At 41.2% G+C, this 26,074-nt stretch overlaps 2 protein-coding genes across 5 annotated transcripts in view; one reads left to right on the forward strand and one right to left on the reverse strand.

Moving 5' to 3' along the window:
• Window positions 1–26,074, reverse strand: part of LOC102684510 (cytochrome P450 2M1-like) — a 40,789-nt gene that overhangs the window by 12,460 nt on the left and 2,255 nt on the right. The window lies entirely within an intron of this gene.
• Window positions 4,457–26,074, forward strand: part of clip3 (CAP-GLY domain containing linker protein 3) — a 34,768-nt gene continuing 13,150 nt past the window's right edge. Inside the window, exons 1-7 of one of the 4 annotated variants that reach the window (XM_015341006.2) lie at window positions 4,457–4,939; window positions 10,735–10,884; window positions 12,967–13,106; window positions 23,350–23,443; window positions 24,666–24,827; window positions 25,293–25,397; window positions 25,851–25,922. In XM_015341006.2, coding sequence (XP_015196492.2) covers window positions 10,755–10,884; window positions 12,967–13,106; window positions 23,350–23,443; window positions 24,666–24,827; window positions 25,293–25,397; window positions 25,851–25,922 — 703 coding nt within the window. In that variant the 5' untranslated portion in view covers window positions 4,457–4,939; window positions 10,735–10,754. The remainder of the gene's footprint in view (window positions 4,940–10,734; window positions 10,885–12,966; window positions 13,107–23,349; window positions 23,444–24,665; window positions 24,828–25,292; window positions 25,398–25,850; window positions 25,923–26,074) is intronic. The other 3 variants (XM_015341007.2, XM_015341008.2, XM_006627607.3) reach the window with 3 other exon arrangements.

A 26,074-nucleotide genomic window follows, 5' to 3' on the forward strand; every position in this document is an offset into this window, starting at 1 on the left:
TATTGGACCTTTTGACTTATGAATATGAAATTAACCCAGGATGACTAATAAATGTATTACTGTATAAATAAATGTACTTTTTACAAAATTCCTCTTACATAGTACAACAAAATATCAAAATCCTTAATATAAAATCTTAGTATTCTAAATTTCCAGAGAATTGTCATGACGTGAATTGAATGTGCTCTGTCTGGCGATCTCTGGCGCAAAGGTTAGTGATTAACGAGTGGGTCAGGGAAGACGTAGATTACGAAGGATTTAACATGCTACTTTAGTAAAGATGGGTTTTGGGAAACACTCGTAAGTTAACGATAGATCTTAAGTTTACGATGTTCTTAACACTACGATGCTTTCCTGAAACTCACCCCTCTCTGTTCTCAATTGCAACGAACACAAAGCTGCTGCCCTCTAGAGATGACTAAAGTAGCGGACTAAGTTAAACCACCTCTTCAAATGGTTTAAACTTTAAGCGACTAAGTACCGTAATTAGAAGCACTAGAAGGCTCCCGAATGTCATGGAACTAATATCGTCACTACAAATTGCATTTATACATCCGTCGCTTAGAAAATTATTGCAATATTTAACTCAAATTGCTTAACACTCATACCACATTTTTATATCTCATATTTATTAATAATGAAGTTGAATAATAAGTGTGTATTAACAGAAGTGTAATTTACTAATAATAACATTTAATGTCAATCATTATTATTAGCTGTGAATTTTAAGATATCCTAGGGAGTAAAGAGAACAGAACTTAAGCAATAGTTATATAAACGGAGCGTGAGCCTTTAATGTGTTAAAGTATATGGGAGTCAACTGAATAGGGATGTTTCCCGAAAGCATCATAATGGTAAGAACGTCGTAAACCTGATCTTAAGATCTATCGCAAACTTACGAGTGTTTCCCAAAACCCATCCCAAAACCCACCAAAAAGATCGCCAGACAGAGCACATTCAATTCACGTCATGACAATTCTATGGAAATTTAGAATACTAAGATTTTATATTAAGGATTTTTATATTTTGTTGTACTATATAAGAGGTAATTTGAAAAAAGAACATTTATACAGTAATAAATGTATTAGTCATCTTGGGTAAATTTCATATTCATAAGTCAAATGTTTTGATAATACTCCCTCTTTTAGTACTTTTGAGGTGGGGTATACATTTTATTTAAATTCCATAAAGAATGTGAAAAATGCCAAAGCAAGGAAAACATTTGATATGTAAAAATATAACTTGGTTACATAAATATTTACCTCATTACCACTGGCAGTTAATTGTTTTTTATTCTGTTTATGTTTTCTTTTATCTGTATTTTCTCCTCTACTTGTATTTGTATGGGAGCGGCGAAAGCACATGCCCAGAGAACCCCAATCCGTTACAATACACTTAATTAAAAAAATAAAAAATGCTAAGTTTTATACTTGACTAGATATGATTTTCATGATGAAATGCAGCAATGCATTATGTAAGTTAAATCATTGGGCCGAACATGTATTTATAATGTAGGGCCATGCAGGGCGCTTTAGCCATGTGCACACAAGGCGGGCTGAGAACAGCACCTGGGGACTACCGGACTATATAGTGGGACGGAGGCTGGGATACAGTCTCTTCCCTTCGTGTTTGTGTGTGTTAGTGTAGGTGCAGCACTGTAACCCCTGTACCTGTGTGTGTACCTTTCCCGATTTGAGTTAATAAATGTGTTGTTCAGCCCCATTCCCTGAGTCCCATGCCTACTCCATTCCATACCGAAACCCGCGGTCGATACAATATTCAAAGTTTGAATACCGTTTTATGTTCTGTCGTGATTGTTGACAGCAAAGCTTAGACCTACTTGTTTTTAAATTTGATTATAGGTCCTTTATTTGTTGAGTGACACATGCCAAGCTTAGTAGTTAATTTTTCCAGATGTCATGTTAATAAGACCAATTCAAATGGAGTTCCAATACACCCAACAACTATAAATAACAACAGTATTTTCTCATGAAACACTGTGATTCTTAACAACGGCAACGCGCCAAAACAATCTTGCTTTAAATCAAAGACGTCGTACAGGACGCATACACTGTCCACGCAGTTAAACTTGGTTTTCTTTTACGGCATCTCATTTATTTTCTTTTCTCTTAGAAACAATAAGTGTCCCATTTTGTGCCTATCTATATGCTTTCGCTTAAATGGTTGTTAAATTATGATGTCATGTTTACTTCATATTCCTTTTCACAACTTTATTTCATCCCACTGAAGGACCAAAACCGACACCATATAATGGAAGTATTGTCAATCGATTGTTTTTCAATCAACTTGTGATGCTTTTTGCTAAGCGACTTCAGGGGCGGGGCTAACAAAGAAGTACTTTATACTCGCTCGTAAAATGATCGATTAAGAGGGGTTTTGGGAAACGCACGAAAAAGTAGCACATACGTTACGTATGTACATCGTAAAAGTGGTCGTTAGTCTCTAAGATTCAACGTTTTCGGGAAACTCATCATTCCAGTGATTTATTGAAAGAAGATGAGGCAGCTAGCATTAGCAAGAGAACGAAAGCAGTAGCAAGTGCAGCGATGCCTGTGTCATGAACAGTTCTTTCCAGGCCCTATGCAGACGACACAATCCGGAATAGTGAGAAAACACCGGGAGAAAAGTCATGCAGGAGACGGGAATGGAGACAGGGGACATGTCCTAGGTGTGCAGGTGTCCAGGGGAAGTGAGTCTGGGGCAAACAATCCCAGACGAAATCCAAACAGGAAACCAAAACAAAAGCTTAAATCCATGGCCAGGCGATTCATCCAGGGGATTAAAAACCAGGAACCGGATCGGGACCAGCAGGGGGGATCAGGTACAGAAAGTTAAAACCATAACGGAGCCAGACGCAGCAGGACCTGGGCTCTCACGAAACAGAATTCAATGAAGAGACTCGAATGACGTCTGCGTCTGGCTTTTAAGGGGGAACCGAAGAGGGGCTGGAATAAGGAACAGGTGCGGGTAATGGGGCCAAACAAGGAAGGGCTGGAGCACCCTTAAGAGGAGCAGTAGCGATCGTGACAGCCTGTCCAACAGACATTTGAAAATTGCAGAAAATTTGCCAAGGACAGTGCGAGGGCTAGGGCAGTCACAGACAAAATCATGGAGTTTGTCACTTGATGACCAGCCCTTCTCGACTGTGGAGGATCAAGAATTCCGTCAACTAATTGGGCGCTTGGAACCCCGTTACACTCTCCCAGGCCGTGCCGGCCCTGTATGATGTTGTTGCACACACATACTGTACACAACCTGATCGAAGCTGACGTCAGAGACATTAGCTTCACAACGGACACATGGACTTCTGACAATAGTCTGATGAGTATGCTAAACTTTACAGGGTTTTAGTTTTCTTGCCCTCATTACACACCAGCTGTGGATTATAGTGTGAACTTGTTTTAAAATGCAAAAAAGTAAAATTACCAATTATCAGTATCCGTATCGGCTACAACAAACTTATTGTCGGTTATCGATATCCGTATCGGCTACAACAAACTTATTATCGGTGATTTAATTTAAATTTCAGCCCTTTAATACGTAAAATAAAACATGAGCTGGCTGGCTGGAGAGAGATCTAGAGTGGAAGTTAATAAAATGAATATTCTACCGCGATTATATCTTTTTCAGTCTCTTCCTCTGGAAATCCCATCAGAGCAGTTTAATGAATGGGATACAATGATTCATGATTCATCTGGAATGAAAGGAAGCCAAGAATTAAATTAGAAACGGTACAACTGACCAAGGAGAAAGGTGGTTTAGGCCAGCCTTGCCTAAAGTCATACTACCAAGCAGCTCATCTTAGAACACTAATCTGCTGGTGTGATAGATATTGTACTGCAAAATGGAAGGAGATGTAGTCTTTGATTATAGGTGAATTTCCAATACAGACGGTCCTGGGAGATAGATCATTGGTAGAAACTATATATAAAACAGCTATACCCTGGGCAATTTTACCAATTAAAACTTGACTTAAGATAATAAAAGCCTACGACTTGGAGAGAGAGGTTAAAATATTAAGGTGGATAGCTTTCGATTTAGGATTTGGGCTACGAAAGGGATTACGACAATATGTACTATGATTAAGCACGATCATTTGAAAAACTTTGAAGATCAATCACAACAATGCAATATGGAAAAAAAATATTTTAACAGATGTCTGGAAATCAGACATTATATAAACAGCAGGACAAAGCAACCACAAAAAAAGGAAGACAATAAAGTGCTTGATAATTTTAGAGCTGCTTTTCAGCATGGTAATTTGGAAAAAAATAATATCAAAGGTGTACCCAATATTACAGTAAGCAACCCACACAAACCACTCCTAACTTTCACTAATTACCTGTGATTAAACTCAAAGGATATACAACTTCACCAACTACTGCCAAATTTGGTATATTTAATCCGTGGAGATTAAAGTCACAATGTCATCCAATACACTTAACCGAACATTCATCATCCCGTTAAGTCTTTTAAAAAATAACATTGAATGTGACTGATCTAAACTTGCCAAGCTAATTCCCTTAAGCTCCTGGCACCTCTGAAGAAAATTGAACCAGAGAGGGCTCAATTAATTTAAAACTGCAGCTTTTGATTGTGGGCGGGTAGCTTTTTAAGGCGATTTTTCCAGGAAAGAGCCCCGCTTGCTCTCCCCAGCAGCCTGAGATTCCTTCTAGAAAGTGCAGCCCGCGACGCTGATGAGTGGCAGGCGCCGGTGAATGGAGCGCGCTGCGGTCCCTGGGTGAGTCAGGCTGACGCAGGCGGAGAGGGGAAGGAGAGACGGGCGACGGGCGCAGCAGCATCTACACAGCGCATCAGCGCCCCTTCTCACACGGGCACAGGACCAGCTCCCGCTGCGAGAGGAGAAGAGGAAAAACCACCAACACCAACAACAACAACAACAGGGGCTCGCCATTTGGTAAGTCTCGAAGAGGTTTGGTGTTTTTTTTTTTAAATAAAAGATGTCGCACGATGACTGGTTCGTGGCTGCTATCGTGATGTGAAATAAAACGCACTGCAAACAGGCTCGTCTTTTGCACGGGAATGTTTTCTGTTCTGGAGAAAGGGCAGGGCGATGGCTTCCTGCGCTTCCCAGCGAGCGAGGATGCTCCTGCTCCGTGTCGCTCGCGGAGGCAGAACAATAGGACGATGGAGAAGCGGAAGGCGCAGATGCACAGGATCTGGTGAAAGACGCCAGACAGAGGAGACCCCGTCTTTACCCGTCTTTTCTGAATTAATATACGCGATGCAGACGGGGAAAAAAGCCGTTTCAATTAAAAAAAAATACTTAAACGATCACGTGACGTGTTCTAGAGGGATTTCGGAGCCTCGTATATTGATAAAATAGTGAATAACGACGTGTAGTTTTTAGCATTAAAGCACTAACGATAATGTGTCCGTTTTCCAATTTAACATTTCAGCTTCAGATGATGTTTTGTACACTGCAAATATATATTTTCCAGCGATTTGATTGTTCCAGCGACAATCAATTGGTTTCAGTCTGTAAAACAGTGTACTCTAATACCCCTCGAATACACTGCTCTATTTTGTTCATATTGTAAAGGATGTTTTTTACAATCTGCATTAGCTGACACAGCCGATGTCAGGTGCTTTCTCCTTTAAAACATTTTTGACGTTTACGTGGGATCGAAAGTCGCCCACAAGGTGGGGATTTAAGAATGTGACGTTTAAGAAAAAACAGGTGCGTATTTTTACATTTTGAGGAAGAGGCCAAGCTAACTTTATTCTGCATGGAAAGAAAAATGGTCTCGTATAATTTGTAATTTGCAATTTAACCTCGCTGTGTTCGGGGTTTTGTTGTTTGTTGATGTCGTGCAATATAATTTTTAGTAAATCAATAATTCTATATTAGCATATTGTTTTTAAAAGACATTAGAGTAGTGCAGCTAACATTGCCTTTCCGCATTTTCTATCTCAAATGTTCTTTGATAGGGCGCAAAACGCTGATTGATAAACGTCATTTGCATGACTGTGAAGGTTAATAAACATTCATTCTTGGAAAGAAGAACATAATGCATCTAGAAAATTTTACCAACTCAACACACATGGCGTGAATGATTCTCTGCAAAACTATAGAAGACTAAAGTATTCCAGAAACAACAGATGTAACTGAAAGATTGAGAAACCAAGGGGTTTACAAGACTGCTTAAGTAAAAAGAGTAGAAAAATAACAATTGATTCATTCCCAATGACCAAGTAATGGCAACATTAAAACAGTACAATGTGTAACATATACAGTACAAATATGTACAGATCTTTTTCATACAAGGAGCGAATCCAAGCAGAAACTGTCAAGTGCTTGTGTAATCCCTTCATTGATCTTGCCTACCCATTTCATTTGCACTGTTACACACAAGCGCAACTTTTCAAATTCATTTATCCCTCTTGCACCTAGTGAAATGGAATAAACAAGTAATTTTGGGAGTGTACTATTTAACTGCTTTAAATTTTTACTGTAGACAGAACATTTTATGGTGTATAATGGGTATAATGGTAAATTAACAAGTAATAGGTTTCTTCTTTTTTCAGCATGGAATAAACCTATTACTTGTTCCTTTGCAGCCTACACAGCTACCCACCTGAACTAATGTTAAATTAGTTTGGTTGTGTTATCCCTTATTTAGAATCATCTCTCTTTAATGCATGACTTGTGGACTTCTGCCACAAAGACGTCAGAAACTTGGTATGAGTCCATCGGTTTCTTGGTGTTGTATGGAGGCCGGTCCAGGCTCCCGTGAAGCGTAGTTCAGGACCCTATGCAGACGGTATAATCCGGAAGTAAGTGGAGAAGGACAACAGGGAAGAGATGTAGAGGATCAAGACGGGTTGACAGACAGGGGGGCGTGACAGTGGTGATCCAGTGCTCGGGGGGCGTAGCAAAGGCAAACTGATCCCGACAGTCCAAGGGGGAAATCCGGGGGGCAGTCCAGAGTCCAGGAACCAGGGATCCATCCAAGACGAGACAAACAAGGTTAAAACCTGGAACGGTATCCGGAACAGGGACGGGAAATAAAACCAGGGTAATGAGGCCAGGCGCTCCGAGCCCCGGACCCAGACGGTCAGGATGCCGTGATGAAGCCTGTGCCGTTGGGTCTCTCCTGGACCCGCCGGTAGGTGGGCTTCCGGGCGTCCATCTCCCAATGCTGAGTCAGGAATAGCGGGAGCTATAGGCTTAAATAAAGACGGACAAACAGGGGACAGGTGCACGTAATAAACTAAAATATGAAAGGGTCAGAGCACCCTTAAGAAGAGGGATGAGGATCGTGACAGGTCTGAGTGCCTCCAGCATTTCAGTGTAGTGCCTCCCTTTGCCCCAGTGAGATTCTCTTCCCTCTGATGGTCGGAACATCACGTCTAAAATAGTCTTTTCAAAATACGGGTGAAAGCCTGACCAGTCATAAAGGTGGATGTATCAAGTTTGTGACTAAATTAGCTAAGAGAGACAGAAGACCCAGCCAGGTTTTGCACACTTTAAATTAGCTTTTTATGAACTCAGCCATCTTCCTTGCAGAGAAAAAGATCAATGCTATATCATAACACTGCCAGGTCAATATGCAAATCACAGGTCAAAAACAGTTGATGAAAATGCTGAGGCCTTTGTTGTATCTAAATAGGGAATTCCATTCTCTATCATATTGTAACACAAAGCACAGCTTTAAAGCTGTAAATTTAAAGGTTGCATCAAAACAAGCATTCTCAAGGAAAGGTGGATCTTCTAGATCGTAAAAAGTATTAAATCAATAAAAGTGACTGACAAAGACAACACATTTGTAGGGTAAAGGAACAAACACAAGACAGCTGTTGGAGTTTGAAACGTAGGCTACAGTTTACACAGATTCAAAAGACCAGTCAGCCCACCTGGCCTGTTTGGTAGTACTACTGTACGTTGTACTGTACAATAATGTAGGGGAGTGAGGAAAGCCGGTGGGGGGAGGATGGTGCTGTATTTCTGCCTTTCCACTCTTTTATCAAAGAAACATGACTAAATGGGAAAGAGACACTTGGCTTCCCCTGCAAAAATGATTCATTCACACTAATACATAGTGTGAAAAATACTAATGTTATCAAGTGCTGATGGAAACAAGCACAGCTGCTCCCTGGGGCATGTTGTGCTTTTGGGCCAAGCATGTGCTGAGCTTTTCAACAGCTATGGTACCTGGTGTTCCTCAAAATCACTTCAGCATCATGTCAACAGATTCGCAGAGCCTTGCGTTTTGTTTTGATCCTCACAAAAGACTGGCCCTTGTGAAAACCAATCAGGAATAACAGACTGCTGTAGAGGTTTGGGGAGTTTTGATTATTGTATGATGCCACAATATTTTTCTTGTACTTTTGAGCCTGTGGTTATGCGCAGCATACTGCCCAGTTGAACACCATGACCCGGTCTCTCCTTTCTTAGTCTTAATACCAAGGTCAGTCTAAACCACTGAAAATGTAAATATTTGTTAGACAATCAGTGTATCAGTGACTGCCAGAAATCAAAAGCCAACCTGTCTAATCTGCAACTGATGTGGTTCAGGTTAAAACAACAAATTACTGTAGACTCAGGGAACTTTGTAGTCTGCAACACTACAAGGATGTGAAGGACAGCGCAACTCAACTGCTGTGTTGGCTATGTAAATACATCAATGAACCCCTCTACTCAAAATAAGATAAGCACTGTACACACAGTATGTCTGATTTTGGTAGGGTCAGTCAATTTTTACTTGTTGTTTTATCATACTGTTGACGTTTGGCACAAAATTAGTTTTGAGGTATGGGCCAGGGTAGTGTCCCCTTGTAACCTTGGCCCCTGTGTTCCTCTGAACTATTTCAGTTGTATTTAAGGGCAGGTAGCAAGGTACTTCAGGTAAATTCTCTGTTTTATACTGTAAATGGGTCTCTTGGACTTCACAGTAAATAAGACGAAAATTCATGCTCCCCTCAACCTCATAACATACCATTTCACTATTCTTAATGCTCCATAAGTCTTAAATCAGAAGTTTGTATAAATAAAAGTTGTATAAATACAAGATGAAGTTGAACAACTATGAAAATGTCATCATACTAACATTAAAATGTAATAGATTTAAAACTATAAATTAAACAAACACATTGAGAAGTAATTTTACATGCTGCATATGTGAGATCCGTTTTAGTATGAATAATTTTGACAGGTCTGCTCCTTCAGCAGATGACAGTATCTCCTATTTCTGGCATAATGTTATACAAGAAGCACCATGTTTCTCTGCCCCACAAAACACAGCATAGCATACAGTGATCATCAAATTCATAAAAACATGAATAGAAAGGGTGCATTTCTATTCCCTTGCCCTTTGCTTGATATTAAGCAGCAGTTCCCAGTCCTGGTCCTGGTGACCCACACACCTGCTGGTTTTCATCCCAGCCCACCTTCATTAGATCACTGAAGCCTTAATTTATCTAGGAAGTTGCTTTGTTTGAATAATACTCTAGTCACAAGTTTGGAAATTAATTTCACTTACAAAACAAATGGTTAAAGCTCAAGCATGTTTAAGAGCTTTAACTCTATCTTACTATTATTAAGTCAATGAAAGGTTTGACTGTGTAACTAAGGGTCTGAATGGAACAAAAACCAGCAGGAGTGTGGGTCACCAGGACCAGGATTGGGAACCACTGGTGTAGAGTATCAATCACTTTAAGATCAACGCATCGCCATTTCATCACGAAAAAATAATGCTGAAACTACAATGTGTTATGTTTATATGTTTCAACATGTTTAGCGGGTTGTTAGAATGCAGCTCTGCCTGGTTTGGACACGAGCAAGACAGGGCTCTTCCCAGGAGTACAGGGTACAAGGAGAGACGAACACATGACTCGCGTCCTTCCGACCGCCATGAGGGTCCGTCAACTGCAGTCCCAGTTTCTCAGACTGGTTATTAAATCTTGGTAACAAAAGAAAGTCATTGACTGTATAGAAAAAAATTACAAATTTCCAATTAAGCACAAAACCTTGAACTTTGTGAAAGTATGGAAAGTCGCCATGTTATCGCAAACCTGTCAAAGGAGTTCCCATGAACTGTGATGTAATGCAGGCCCTTCCTCCTCACTAGTCACTGTAATGATGGAATGCATTGTATGAGCCAATAAGTACAGGTTGTGTAGCAGACCTTTCACTGCAGAAATGTTCCCATGTGATCTGCATGCAGATTTAACAAGTAGTATTTGTTGGCAAAACAGTCTCGAAGTCGAGAGCAATATTTCTATTGGATTAAAAGAGATGTATTCACAAGGCTGCATCTTTACAATGTAGAGGGGCCGCACCACATCACCGGAAGGTGTGTTGCCTTGTGAATTGCAGATTGTGGAGCTGCACATACCTGGAAATTTCATCTTATTTTTTAATGAAAATAGGAGGTTTTAGAAGTCACTGTGTACAATTTACTTTTATTGTGGTTTGAAATGCCCTCATCAATGCTTATTCTTTCTAACCCCGAAATATAAAAATAGTGTATCAGCTCGGCTTTAACAAAGGCAGCTATGAAACCTAGCAGGTGTAGCTTTGCTGGGGGAGGTAACTGGAGCACCTTGCAGAACACCATTATGGCCAGGGAGAACATACACACTCCACGCAGACAGACTGAACCCAGGGCCCTGAAACTGTGAGACAGCAATGCTGACGGCCATGCCCCCATGTCACTCAACTTGTCTCTCACATCGTTTTGTATTTCTCAGCCTGGGAGGACTCTGCCAGGATGACAAAGGAGGACACTGCCGAAGTGGGGGATGCCCAACCTACCTTGGAGTTTCAGAGTCCCGTTTCGGAGATAAGGAAAAGGCCCATGGTCCACCCCTCAGCTCCGGCTCCTCTTCCAAAAGACTACGGTAAACTACACGTTTCTTTCTTAAGACTATTTAGTTGGAGACAAGTTGGCCTGCTTGTGTATGTCGGTAAATCAAAGATGATGCACAGTTTCTTATGTTAAATTTGCTTCAGCTAGACTACAGGGGTCCACATGGTATTAATACATTTAGAATTGATTGATTGATTTAGAATTGACAAATATTTTGTTATAACTACCGAGTTTGGAATAGCTAATTGCATGTCTTTTCACAGTTCTGCTCACAACCATCAAGCTGTGAATACACACAGGAGAGACCAAAGAAGTGTATTGGCTATTTGTATGTTGTGTAATTTAAGATTAAGACCACTTTATTGGCCATATACAATTTTGTGTATTAGAAATTCATCTTTTCGCAGACCCCAGCTTGCTCTCCATGAGACACACAGACAGGGAGAGAAGCTGGGGGTCAGAGCGCAGGGTCAGCCATTGTACAGCGCCCCTGGAGCAGTTGGGGTTAAGGGCCTTGCTCAGGGGCCCAACAGAGTAGGATTCCTCTGCCGGCCACGGGATTTGAACCAACAACCTTCCAGCTAGAGGGGCAGATCCTGAGCCACAGAGCCACACCAGCCTCAGAGCCACCACCATTTAAAAAAAAATGATGTAGGAATCATTTTGTATGCAGAGTTCAAGGGGTATCCTGAGCAGTATTTACGAAGTGTTTCTGCCATTATGAGCGTGGGCACCTGTGTGAAGTTTGCATGGTCTTCCTGCGTCCTCCTGGAGCTCTAGCTTCCTCCTACCTCCCAAACACATTCTTTGACTGTGCTAAACTGCCTGTTCTTGAGGAGCAGTTCCGACCCTCCCTTCTTAATCCACCCTGGCTGGAGCAGGTCTACTACAATACAGATGCCAATATTTGGGATAAGAGGATAAATAAGTTGTTTTTTTAAAACCCTGTTATTCTGGTGTCTTTATCCCGTATGTTTTGTTATGGATCCAATCCAAAATTGCACAATCTTTATGTGATGCACCTGAGCTATAAAAGCCAGGCTAGGTATTGATGTGCCTTTTCATGTCTTAGTGTGAATAAATGGAACTTTTGTGAATCAGCTATAAGTGAAGTCAACAGCTGCTGGGAGCAGCCTGTCTTTATTTATGTGTTTTTTAATTCCACTTGGTTATGATTTACTCTGTCGCTGCTGTCTGCACTACACTGGGTTTATCAGGGGCTCGATTGTTCAATAGACTATGACAGACAGCAGAGGGGTATTGATCTCAAAGTGGTCAATATCCAACTCCCACTTGGCCAAGATGGGGGGCAGGGACTTCTACAGCAAGATGAATTGTGATGGCATGCCTCTGTGCTGTAAATATACCCCCTCTCGCAATGGGAACTATGTTTTCGGCCACAGACAGGCTCGTGTGCCTTTTGCATCGGTTGAAACCTTCCTGCAGCCCAGGAGCAGCAAACATACAACTGAACAACAAAAGAAAATGATAAACAAAAAGGACACATGTACTGTATGGACTAAAAACATCTGACTGTGATCTCATCCTCTAGCTCATTTGCTCTTCTGTCAGCCATTTTACAGGAGAACACAGCCTCTCTTCTGGGTCTTTTAGGAAGGAGAGAACACGGAAATGAGCAAACAGCACATTCTGCAACAAGAAAAATAAATACTTGAGAAACCAACTAGGGTAAAACCAGAAAATGCACACAACATCATGTGTGCATTTGGATTTTTTGGCAAAAAACATAAAATAAGCAACTACGCTGATATCAAATTCAATAATTAAAAACGACTACCCACAAAGTGGAGCAGCTATTTTGTACTATCCATACATACAAAAATCAGATTATGATTAAATTATGGTTAATCAAACACACATGGCTTTATAAACATATATGGCATGCAGTGCAGTGTTCACAAATTGTGATAAAAAACAAATTATTCTGTCAAGCAATGCTTGGGTCCTGCCTAAATGTAAACTAAACTATGCTTCCACAGAATCTCTACGCTCACTGCTTGATCATGTGACTCTGACCCTGTGTACTGCAACAGTTTGTTCCAAATTCTTCTGAGCCAATTCTGACCTCCTCCCCTGGGGTTCCTTTCTTCAGCCTTTACTTTCTTCGATCCGAATGACCCGGCCTGCCAGGAAATCCTGTACGATCCCCGGACCACGATCCCCGAGCTGTTTGCCATCATCAGACAATGGGTGCCACAGGTGCAGCACAAGATTGACATCATTGGGAACGAGGTGAGTGACAGCTGGCACACTTCCTAAGTGCTCTGCATCCTAACCTGCTTCCAGTCCGTGCTGAATAAGAGCTGCTTAGTTCTGCTTTGTGCGCCCTTGTCTACCAAATCAGGCACCGGCTCGTGACTCTCTAAAGGTGGGGAAAAAAGCTATGGAGAATGAAACCGCTCCGATTCCGGAGCTGTCTGAGCCTCATTAGATGCACAGAACCTACACAGCTATGTCATAAGAGCACAACTGCAGGGGATTTTAGAAATGTGGGTACATAAAGACACTGGCTTTATTAGTCACATACAGTACATTAAAAACAAAGCAAAAAAGCTCTGGCCCATACAGCCATGTGTAAATGCCATCACTGCGCTGTTTGTTTTCTTAGCATTTTTGAGAGTTGGAGAGCACCCTCCTCTTCTCAACTCTGTTGTGCTGTAAGCCAGTCTGTAAGAGTGTTACTTAGCTCAAAAAACAAACAGATAATCAATGCCTGTGTGTCCTGTCTGCTGCTCATACCAAAGGGCTTTGTGGTCAGTGGAGTGGATATATCAAAGCTGCAAGTTCCCCTGTGGAATGTGACTGACGCAAGCTGGCTGTGGGCACAACACTGCAGGAACAGGCTATCCTCCTGGTGTCTTTAGCTTAATTGTTCAACCATGGTCATGGTCTTTTCTCAAAAACCAATAAGGTTGTATCTTTCTCTACTGCCACATACATACAGTACATTAACTGGAAATAATCTAGAAATGGGCAGCCCAGCGATTAAGCCTGTGTCCCACACAGAATTAATGATTTTCTTGGCTGTCCTTCATCAAGGACGTGAAAAAGGAATCACTGGATTCATGCTACTTTTCAGCACAATAACCTCCTTGATATCATTCTGGAGAAAATAGCAAGAACCTTCATGCACTTCACTGCAAGCGCAGATCAGAGCATTATAGTGGATCCTCTGTGGGGTCTGTAGTAGAACACTGGCAACAGGACAAACACCACCCATCAAAAATCCAAAATTGCTGGATTTGCCTAGAGCACAGTATTAAGTCGAAAAATGAACTTGCCGGATTCTTGGTTCAGATTAGAGGAATAAAGCAGTTTAATTCTTAAATTTGATATGCTCTCTGATTTGTTTTTGTAAAACTGAAAGGAAAACAGCTGGAATCTGGCTGGTCTACATTTTACACACATTGAAGCTTTAGTGCATTTGTCTTGTGTATGGTTCACAAGCTCTTTATTCTTTACTGATTATTCCTTATTGGCCAGACTGAATAATGTATAAGTGTTGCCAGGTTTGTCCATCTTTCTTTGAACCCTGGTTACCATACCAGAAGATCAGTTATGCACATAACTGATGAAGTTTTGGATCAGAACCATGAGCTGAATCTTCCTTTCCAACACACCTAGTCATGCAAGACTGAAGTAACTACTTCATTCTTCCAAGAATACACAGTATGCCTAAATATACGACTAAATAGAGTAAAGCCGATTCATACATTTTCCCAGACCTTTTGTCCCAGCTGTTCTAAATCATACTCATTTCTGACACTGTTGCTCAGTTATATGTATCGTATAACAATCTCCTTTTTGCATTTTGCCTCCCACATCCCTTCTCCATCCCATACCCTGACCTGTGCATCTCCCATAGGTTAAATCCTCTCTTTGCATGGTGGTCCTGGCTTCCTCATTCTATATCCAAGCAGTTTAAGCCAAATGTCATGACAGATATCCTCAAACACATCTAATTCTTGGGTGTCATTCCTTGTGGAATTATCTTTGTGCCATGACTACTTCTTTAATAATGACAGGCAGCTGTACTTTGAGGCTTTTTGTGATTTGAATTAATCTTAATGCTACGAAGGATATATTAAACTCTCACCGATGCACACTGGCCATAGACTGATCCTGCTCACCTCCTTACACCCATGATGCAATAATGGTATGTGAAGGAACATTTTTTAGTTCTTTAACAAAACCTGCAGTTTATCATTATAAACAGTTATTGGCTGAGTGGAGCATGTACAGCTGTATGCAAAAGTTTGGGCACCCCAGGCCAAATTACATGTTAAGTGTATTTTCCAAGTAAAAAGAATTTAACACAACCTCTGCAGCGAACAAACTTAAACTTGACAAATTTTAATCCACAGTTACTATTTATTTGCTGAATTCAACAGATTGAAAAAATAAAACCGTAAATATGGCATATGTGCAAAAGTTTGAGCACCCTATCAGTAAGTACTTAGTATTACCCCCTTTGGCAGAAATCACAGCCTAGAAATGTTTCTTGTAGCCAGCTAACAGTCTTGTGTTAACAGTTTTGTGTAATGCTTTAAGTTGAAAATTGAGGTGGATTTTGTTTATGATAAAGAGGATAAACTGGGATTATCAACAAATTGTAAATACGACGTTTACATTGGCATTACTAATTTTTCACTTGAGTGTATGGAGGATTGTCAGCTGTCACTGAGAGCAGTTTATTAAATGTATTTTTTTATTCACAATCAGACAAATGCAACATAAATTGTTATCTTTGTCTTCTAAGTATATTAATACACTTTCAGCATAGCTTTCTCCCCATTTAGATTTATTTTTCTTGGTATTTTGGGATCAAACGTGGAAAGATTAGATTAGTAATCATTTTAGAAAAGTGTAATCTATACTAAAAAGCTGTATTTATTTAATACCACTCGATACTTATATTAATGGAGTTTAGTTGATACTGTTTAAACTTTTAATTATTTTAAATTGTATTACAGCATTGTACACATGCTTAAAAGAGGAGAAAACGCAAGCCTTCTTCAGGTGTGAGGGTCTTCTGCTCAGAATGAAACGCTAAAATGTAATGTAGGCTCTGAATGGGTTCAATTATGATTTGGGCTTGATTAAGATCGCTGCCTTTCATCCAAAATCCTGCTTGAATCCTTCTAAACTAAAAATTAGACACGAGAAGGGGCTCTGGTGAAATTTCTCTTTTTTTCTTCGAAAAATATCTTACCCGCTGCAAACCGGGCACAGAAGGATTAAAAGAAGCCAGACAGGCAGGGGGAAGAGTGAGTTCTAGATAAAGAGGTATCCAGGTAACAGTGAAGGTAACAGCCGCAGACGTGGCCTACTTAGCCCGCCAGGGTTACCCTACGCTCCAGGCGTTCCTCTGGGCCCTGGCGCCGACTGAGGTGCAGCGCCACGTGATGCTGGTCGCGCTGGTCCTCCTGGAGCAGGCCCTGGCTCTGGCTGAGCAGGCTGATGCCGTATTCGAGGAGACCAGTGGGCACCAACGGAGGGGCAGCAGGTGGGTGGTTGCCTTGACTTGGGCCAGCGAGAGTTGGTGGGGCAGGGGGAATGAATCAGTCTCGCGGTAGGCAGGGCGGGAGGTGTCCGGGGTGTGTGGGATGACCGGAGCGGGAAGCGGAGGTGGCAGCGGCGTGCGTCGCCTGGGCCTGCCGGAGCCGCAGGTGTCGGGGCGAGCGTGCCAGAGCTGACTCCCAGTATGGTGAGATAAGCTTGCCCCTACCCGGTCTGTAAGGCACTCTGTGCACTGTGGGAGGCCTTGGAGGCGAGGGACGGGGTGCTGCGCCGGGGGTGGCAGGTGCCCTCCAGCGACGAGGTCACTGCTTGGCGGCCTCCGGCTGGCCGTGCACCACTTGGAGAACTGCCCCACAGAGCAACCGCAACACCACAAACTGCCACCTGACCTCGCCGTTGGAGGGTACCCGCCTCCCCCGGCGCAGCACCCCGTCCCTCACGCCCAAGTCAAGGCAGCCACCCACCTGCTGCAACCAGTCCAACCCAAGGATACAGTACACACGGACTGGGGCAAGGTAGAAGGGGTGTTTCACCCTCGCAGCCCCAAAATCCCAGCAGGGGGCGCTCACCCTCCGGTCCATGTGGGTCTTAATGCCCCACTATAGTGACGGGGACACTATACTGTAAACAGGCGCCGTCCTCCAGATGAGACGTAAAACTGAGGTCCTGACTCTCTGTGGTCATTAAAAATCCCAGGGCGTTTCTCGAAAAGAGTAGGGGTGTAACCCCGGCGTCCTGGCCAAATTTCCCATTGGTCCTTACCAATCATGGCCTCCTAATAATCCCCCTCTATGAATTGGCTTTATTACTCTGCTCTCCTCCCCACTGAGAGCTGGTGTGTGGGGAGCGTTCTGGCGCACTATGGCTGCCGTCACATCATCCAGGTGGGGCTGCACATTGGTGGTGGTGGAGGGGATCCCCATTACCTGTAAAGCGCTTTGAGTGGAGTGTCCAGAAAAGCGCTGTATAAGTGTAAGCAATTATTATTAAAGTGCACGGTGAGCGCCCTGGGGGTCCGGCTGCCTCGGTGCCGGCAGGACAGGGTGATGGTCGAACCGGTGTCGACGAGGGCCTGGCAGGGTCTGCCCTCGTCAGGCAGGGAAGGAATAAGCCAACTCTTCCCACAGCAGGCAGGGTGAAGCGCTCCATGCTTGGAATAGCAATATTATGGACAATCAATTGACAATAAACATAGAAAAGCACATATTAAATTTGGGAAATTCGGTTTCAAAAGTCCTCATATCAACGATGCCTATACTGTGTTCCTCTACAGTATGCTTATCTATTGTAATGCATTCGCCTCTCTCTTAGGCTGTGCAAACGATCTTTTAGATTTTTATAGAGAAATAGAGGCTGTACAGTATGCGTTACAATATAAACATTTACTGTCAACCTTTAAATCAACAATTAATTTAAAGACGATCTGTCAGAGCGCAATGAAACCTATTACTCGATTCTTATGGAGTTTTTATTTTTAAATAAATTTTAGCAAAGTCATGTATTTTAAAAATCTTAAGATTTCTTTATTTATGTCTTTATTTAGTGGTTTCATTAGTGACAAAGGCTAAACTTTCTTGGAAAAATGTCTTTTATGTAAACCATGTTTGCTATTAATTCATTTAGGGCTAGAATATGTTCATTGTCTTCCAATAAAGAAGGTTTCCTTTCGCTGTAGTCAGGTTGACATTAGAAGCTTGCCACGCCAGAAGCTTGTTACACCAATGCATTAGCATGTTAAAGCGATTTAATTGAGGAGCCTAGCTTTCTTAACTAGTAAGTACTGTACTTCCTTTGTTTTGGAGGGGAGGAGGTGTCTTTCGCTGGAAATCTCACCCCCTTCTACTTTGAAAATACCTGTGAAACTGGTTTAATTCGTCACAGCCAGCACTCCCGCTGGCCGCCCACGTGTTATGCTCTTTGTTAATGTCTAAGCCGGAACACATCATTATATCTCATTTTGTATTTCTTTTTTAAAAAAAAATTTGCCCAGCCTAACAGTATTGTTGTTATTGTTTTTATCCTGCAAAGCGCTTTGAGGAGCCAGCTTTAAAGGCGCCATATACAATAAAGTTAATTATTATTACTATTGTTAATTTGCTGGATAGAGAGGTGAACATTATTACGCAGAAGACAGAGATAGCGATTTACGTTGCATTGTGCATTGTGCTGCTGTAATACAGTTTTAAATAATTAAAAGTCTAAACAGTATCAGCTTTATTTATGGGTTTTAAATAAAGGCGATTTAAACGCGATTTAAATCAATATAAATGTTTATATTGTAACGCCTAGGTGACTATTCATTGTTATTAAAATGACTTAAATTCGATCATGTTGTGATATTTAGAATTATAAATTTGTTTGGTGCGAGTGAAGGTTTATTTAATCTTTGAGCCAGGGAAACGTTTTATTTTTTCAGAGAAATGTTTGTTAAAAAAAGTCATGTGGGAGTCATGAACCTAACCCACAGCGCCACCGGTGAGGTCACATGAGGACTGTTGAAAAAGCACTACAAAACATTATGTAACAATTCTTGTGTTGCGGTACATGAGTATAATTATATCGTTATTAATTTCTTTAGATACGCGATTCCATATTATATTCCCTTTTAATCAAATTCTAAAAGTATGCTTGTTGACTCCGGTATCACGTTAAAGACTTCGATGCTTAAAATGTTTAGGGAGAAATGGAATACTGGTGTGTATGTTTTCTTTAAAGTACCGAGACCAGCCATATACTGTATGTTTATGTTCCAAAATTAATGGGTGCCCCTGTCGGTCAACCAATCACGTACCGCGGTATTTTGCATCGTGACACGCGAGGCCGTAGCCAATTACCTCCGGTACGTGTCTGTGCCGCGCACTTTGAATGGCTGCATCTGTAGATTAAGGCCTAACGAGTCAATTAATTTCTGAGACCTTACAAAAAAATAACACTAGTGCACATGCCACATTTACTGTTTTATTTTTTTCAATCTGTTAAATGTAGCAAATAAATAGTAACTGCATTAAAATTTGCAGAAATATGTCAAGTTTAAGTTTGTTCGCTGCAGAGGCTGTGTTAACTTCTTTTCACTTAGAAAATATACAAAACATGTAATTTGGCCTGGGGTGCCCAAACATTTGCATACAACTGTATGATTTCTTTCTATATAGTGGATTTGAAGTTTTTTATAACTTGGTAGCATGAAAATTGCCTCTGCAAATCAGTGTATACAAAAAAGAAATTTGAAGATAAACATAAGGGTTTAGATTTTTGCACTTTCAAAAGCCCTGCTTGACTATAACTTGTTTCATCTTGACTGTACTGACAGCTACAAGTGACTGTGTACAAGTGACAGTTCACAGTTACAATTGTAACCGAATTCCTTCAATACCTATCCTCTGTTATCCCAAATCCAAGAAACAGGAATGGCAGTTCCACTTTTCGACAGAACCATTAGGATGGTAGCTATTATCTTCTCGGTGTGTTAACACATTATTCACTAGGAATGACAACAGGAATTAGGTGTATTAAAAGATTAATTGAGTATTTTAAGTTACAATAATTTGGTTTAACCAGCTTGGCTGAGGGCTGACCTCCTGGCCTGAAGATGAGGAGGCTGGAACCCCCCTGCTAAGAGAAGAGTGACCAAGTGGCAGACACAGGTGGAGATGGGATATAAAAGATTAATGTGAGGGAGAGAAGGGAGTTAGTAATTAATTATGTTTAACTGAAGAAAGGACATCATTAATATTGACAAATTACTGACAGCTGAGAATGACTGAACTTGGCTGTTGTCATCCCTCCCAAACCCTTGTTACAAACTCCATTTAGAAAAATCCCTAGGATGATTCCTACAAACCCTGCTGGCCACACACCCTGCTCACTCATTCTGATCTATCTAAATTTTACTCTGTCTGCTGTCCCAGGATAGCAGAAGCTCTGAATCAAAGTATATCTTGCACAGACTGGAAAGACTTCTTTAAAAAGGTGCAAAGGCAAGTTTTTGCCTTTGTTCTAGCAATGGGCCAAAGGGGAGAGACACTACAGCTGTATTATACTGTATATACAGTACAATCAAAGCTGGAGACTCAGAATGATCAAAACACAGTGTAAACAATTGGAACGAGGAGTATGGAGGCAGATGGTAGAAGCACTTCAGACTCTCCATATTAAAAAAGGAATTGTGTGCAAACAGGGGCACGTGCAGGAATTTAGAAAGTAAAGTGCCATTTTCAATCAGAGCTGTGATCAGAACTAAGGAGTTATGGAGAGGTGGCTTTCCCAGGGTGGTGCCTCCCAAGTGCTGTATTGATCACTGCAGGCAGTAAATTCGCTCTGTTGTCAGTTGTTATTCCTCAGTGTTCCCAGGAGCCAGAATACCACCAAGGATTGACTGTCGCAGTAATAAGCCTTTTCAATTAGGCTGGCTGGCCTGCATTAGCAGAGGCAGTAAATTAAACCATTGTCTGATCTGTGTAAGTGTCATCTGCTCCTTCGCGAAAGACCATGTTGATCTGACAGGATTTAGCTCTCCAAATGCTCTTGCTGTTGCTCCCAGGACAGGTGAAGTTTTTAAGATCAGTCTCCATTTTAGCTGCTAATATAGATTGTGTAGTAGGGTATTCTAGTACTGTCTTTGATTCAAGAAGTTAGAGGTGCTTGAACCTCCTTGGGATTCAGAATGAGCCCTGCTGTAAATTCAGAAATGAACATGAGGGGGCAGATCTAATAATAATAATAATAAAAATAATAATAAACTTTGTTTTTATTATTTACAGAATGACAACAACAATAAAAAAATACACAAGATATGCACAATGAGAGGAGACAGTAGACAGGGGTATTGAATACAGTAGGAGCAGAGGGGTAAAGAATGGAACCAGTTAAGTACAGGCTCTTCTAAAGAAGGTTTTGAGTCCAGATTTGAAGGAGTTTAGAGAAGGTGACTCTCTGATATCTTTGGGGAGAGAGTTCCAGAGTTTTGGGGCGCAGCAGGAGAAGGTCCTGTCACCCATAGAGTGTAAACGGGCTTGAGGGACATATAGGAGACCAGAATTAGAAGAGCGAAGGTTGTGAGGTTGGGAGTAGGGTGATAATAGTTCACACAGGTACTGAGGTGCCAAGCCATGCAGAGCCTTATAGGTGAGCATGAGGAATTTGAAGTCCATACAAAATTTGACAGGAAACCAGTGCAAGGACTCCATGATAGGAGTAATGTGCTCACTTTCATTCCACCTGGTCAGGATTCTGGCTGCCAAATTAACATCAAATGTAGTCTAGCGATAATTCTGAGGTGAAAGAAAGATGTTTTGACAATATGTTGCACATCAAATATCACCCCCAGGTTTTTCCATTTAGACTGAAGTTCAAATACAGTGCCATCCACAGAAAGGGTTACAGCACTGGCTTTACAAAGCCAATTGTATAACAACTCAGGGTTTCAAATTTAGCCTGTGCAAAAGATCATGAAACACAGCTACCACAGCTAAATGGTTTGAGAAATGTAACCATCATTAAATCTGAGATAAAACAACTCCTCTGTTTTTGGACTCCTTTAAATTGCAGTTTTTCCTATTGTTACCCCATGAAATGAAAAGACTTACGAATCTGGCTGAGTAAACATATTTTTCTGTGTTATTTCACGTGTTACCGAGCCAGGGATACCTGTGGTATGTTCAAAGTCTACTGATGAATAAGCATTGCATACTGTATACAAAGGCAGTTTGATCACTTTAAAGAAAATAAATGCCTGAGTTTAAACACTCCAGTGTTTAGGCGTCAGTTGCCAACATTGTTTACGCTTCCAGTACACAGTGACATTTTAAATGATTATCTTATCATATTAACCTAGTCAATTGACCTGCATTGCAAATTGGGATTTAGAAATTATGTAACTTCACTTGCCTTGCCTTTTCCTTTAATAAATATTTGTTTTTAAAAGTAAAATATTAAGTTCTTTAAAAATCTAAATTTCTCAGTTTTTATCTGATATTTTATTCTACTTGGGTGCATGCCAAGGAAGGTAAAGGTTTAAAGCATCTTGTACAATTCTGGTTTTGTCATCCATACAGTATGTCACACATCTGTTGTATGCATATGAGCAAGGCAATCCAGTGTCCTTCCTGTAAAAGCCCATAGAAGGAAATATTGTGAAACACTTAACAACATTTTTAGAAGGCTTTCATATGGTTGTATCTTCATTCCACGATGTGTCCCCTGCAGGCCCTGATTTAGATGTTCAATAAAAAATAAATCTGGATACCACAGGAGCACAACTGTTGTAGGAATACTAGGCAATTCCAATATACAATGTCTCTGCAATGTCTTAACATGGTGTGCAGTATTATAATCATTTGACACCCTAGCTCAGGCGTCGCAGACCTGTAACTCAAAATCATTCCATGGTGACCCCAAAGTAGTTTGTGCATAACTGCACAGAAGTGTGAAAACCGGCCACTCAATCATAAAGCAAAGATGCCGTAGAAAAAAATCACTTCTGCTCAGTGTTAGGTTTTGGTGCTGTAAGATCACCCGTGGGAGGGTCACCAACAACAGATATTTCCGAAACGATATTCTTAAAATACTTGACATATACCTGGGCAAGATGGCCACAAGGAAAAGTCCCCTGACTCGTTTACAGAAACACACACAAGAGAAAGTATGTAGTTCGGCTGTAGTATGGGTGTAGTATAAGTATGGGTTGAATTTTCCGCATTTGCAATACGTTTTGACTACAATGCACGCATTTAGGGTGCTACTGTGCAAACGTTTTTGTCAAGGAGTTGTCACAAGCTGCGAACTGTACAGGTGGTGGCCTCTGCACGTTTCCACCTTTGTCATGGTGATGGCTGCCCCTAGTGGATTTCTATAAATACTCGTTTGAGAGCATGCCCAGTGTAAACGGGCCCGTTTTGCTCAGTAGAGAGGCGGGTTGGACTCACTCTCAATGGCCCTTGTCTATGTCTCACCTCAGATCTTGAAGAGGGGTTGTCATGTCAATGACAGAGATGGGCTGACAGATATGACCCTGCTGCACTACACCTGCAAAGCTGGAGCTCATGGAGTAGGTAAGTGGCAGAGAGAGGGAAAAGGAAAATCTACCACTTGCCTTCTGTTGACGTATAGCATTAATTTTTATCCTTTATACATTAAGGGAAAATATTTATTAGCATGTGTAAAATTCTGTATGATATAGTATTATCATTGGTATCAAATATATCACAAATGTCTAGTTAGACAAGGATGGAAATAAAATCACAGTGAGTGTGCTTTCATCAGTAAATCATTAACTGCCCTGATATGGACAGTCTCCATGAAGTCGTAAATCTATAGCCAGGCTGAAAAGTTCTATCATGTTTGTAATCAGGTGAATAACTTTGTAGTTGAAAGCCACTGATCCAAGATCCAGGAATGAGAAAGGGGCCTACAATTTTATGGTATGTATCTTTAAGAAAGAAATAATTTAATAAGGAATAATGAGGGCGGAAAGGTAAACATTTGGAGTTACTGGGAAGTGAAGAACATGATATAAGATAGAAAGTGGGGTCTAAAGGGCACCAGGCAGGTTTACTCTCTAAGACAATCTTTGCAAATTTCACAGGCATCCTTAATGTACAGGTACATGGACAGGGTGGAAGAGACCAAAGAAACCTGATAAGAATAAAGACTATACTGGAAAGGCACAGTGCTGAGAGTCAATGTGAGCATTAAGATTCTCAAAACCCAAATTCACCCTCCATTTTGAAACCACGAAAAAAGCAAGGAAAGAGAACTAATTCAAAAGACATTATCCTACTGCCGGTGTCCAATGTAAAAGTATGTCTTCTAGTGGCTTTAAGAAGTTTAAAAGCTAGATACTGTATTCAGATGACTTGACATCAGTAACAAGCAGGGATTTAAGACAGTACTGACAGGGTACACAAGTCATTCTGCCACCCTGAGAATGACTATGCCACAGATTAACTGAAGCATGAGTCACTGATTTCCTTAAAAGTGCATTTTTGAACAGTTTAAGCACTATATTTTTATTTTGTGGCTTTAAGAAACATATCTTGGTCACAGTCCATCTAAGCGACACAAACCAGGTTTGAACCCATGACATACGATCATGGAGTTGCACCTAACATCAGCAATTCCTCATGCTGTCTGTAGCAGAGCTGGCGTTGAATACCGTGCTGATGCAGCTCTCTCTGATGGCCAAGCCAGAAATCAGTGGTTGGTTCAGATCAAGGGAAAAGGACAGCAGGGTGAATTTCCACCCTGTCTGATTTCTCATGTGCTGTTCAACAGGTGATCCTGCAGCAGCACTTCGGCTGTCAAACCAGCTGATAGCCCTGGGAGCTGACGTGAGTCTTCGCAGCCGCTGGACCAACATGAACGCGCTCCATTATGCAGCCTACTTCGATGTGCCCGAGCTCATTCGGATCCTGCTTAAGGCAGCCAAGCCTAAAGGTACACTACAGAAAAGGGGCGCCTCTCATCTCAGCCAATGCATTGCAATCAGAGTAATGTAATGAATCATAAACAATCAGACGTAATAATATCAATATAGTATATATACAGATCCGCAACTAACGAGAGCATTTATGGGCAAAATCTGTGTTTAGCTGATCCAGCTGACTGCTGTTCACATTACAGCTACAGACCAAAACTAATGTGCTGTTACATAACTTGCTTGTATGACGGAGCATAACATGACTATTTTTCTTTTAAAAAGCCTTACTTTGTGTGCTTTGTAATGCTGTAGGAATAATGTTCTTAAAGTCACTGACTTGAAATGCTACATGAAAGCTCAAGTGTGTCTTCACCTATACGCAGTGTATCTCCAGTGTTGGGTTCCTGTGATATCTTTCCCCTGAAACTGGATTTGACAGAGGAAATCTAAAGAAAAATACCTCATGTATTTATTGAATGCAGAATTGCTGGGGAACAAAAGACTTCAAAACAAGTTCAGGTTCCAAGCAGCAGCAGAAGATCCACTTATGGTTTGTGCTTCACAGGAAGCTGAGGTTGAAAACAAAGGTAAATGACTGTCATTCCACACTCAGGATTTCTAGTCATGTTTAAAATCGTGAACAAATTCATCTGCACTATAAAAACAAAGACAGTACTTCTGTCGCAACAGATACAGAGATATAAGATGGCAAGGCAGGGAGTTCATTATGACACCAATAATTCTGTGTGCTCTAATCACTTTAACGATCAGTCTTGCCTCAAACATGCATCTTCCAAATGGACTTTGTTCCAATGGATGAAACAAATCTGGCAACGTGTTGCAACAAAATTCACGGTTGGGTACTCTTGTTCACAAAATGGGTGAAGTACACCTTGTTAAGATTCTTTTGTGATTCCTTGGCCTCTTAATGAAAGTTCTTTATCATTTATCCCATCCCTTAATAAGAAAAGACACTAGACAACCTCTCCACTGGACCATAGGTTAACTGAGCTCTTCCCATTTTCCATTTTTTATTTTAGATGTAGTGCCGGAGGCTGCAACCAGAGGAAGCTCCAATCTATTGCAGAAACACCCGCCACCCTATGCTCACGGTCAGATGCCCACTTTAAAACATTCAGAACCTCCTCTTTTCCTTCCCCCTAGACAGGCTGCAAAGAACCTGTAGCATTTTGAACTGATAACAGCATGTGCAACACTGTTAAAGAGACACATTCAGGGTTGTGGGGAGTAGGGGAGGTCTACT

The sequence above is a fragment of the Lepisosteus oculatus genome, chromosome 3 (assembly GCF_040954835.1).
Source record: "Lepisosteus oculatus isolate fLepOcu1 chromosome 3, fLepOcu1.hap2, whole genome shotgun sequence".
Lineage (NCBI taxonomy): Eukaryota > Metazoa > Chordata > Actinopteri > Semionotiformes > Lepisosteidae > Lepisosteus > Lepisosteus oculatus.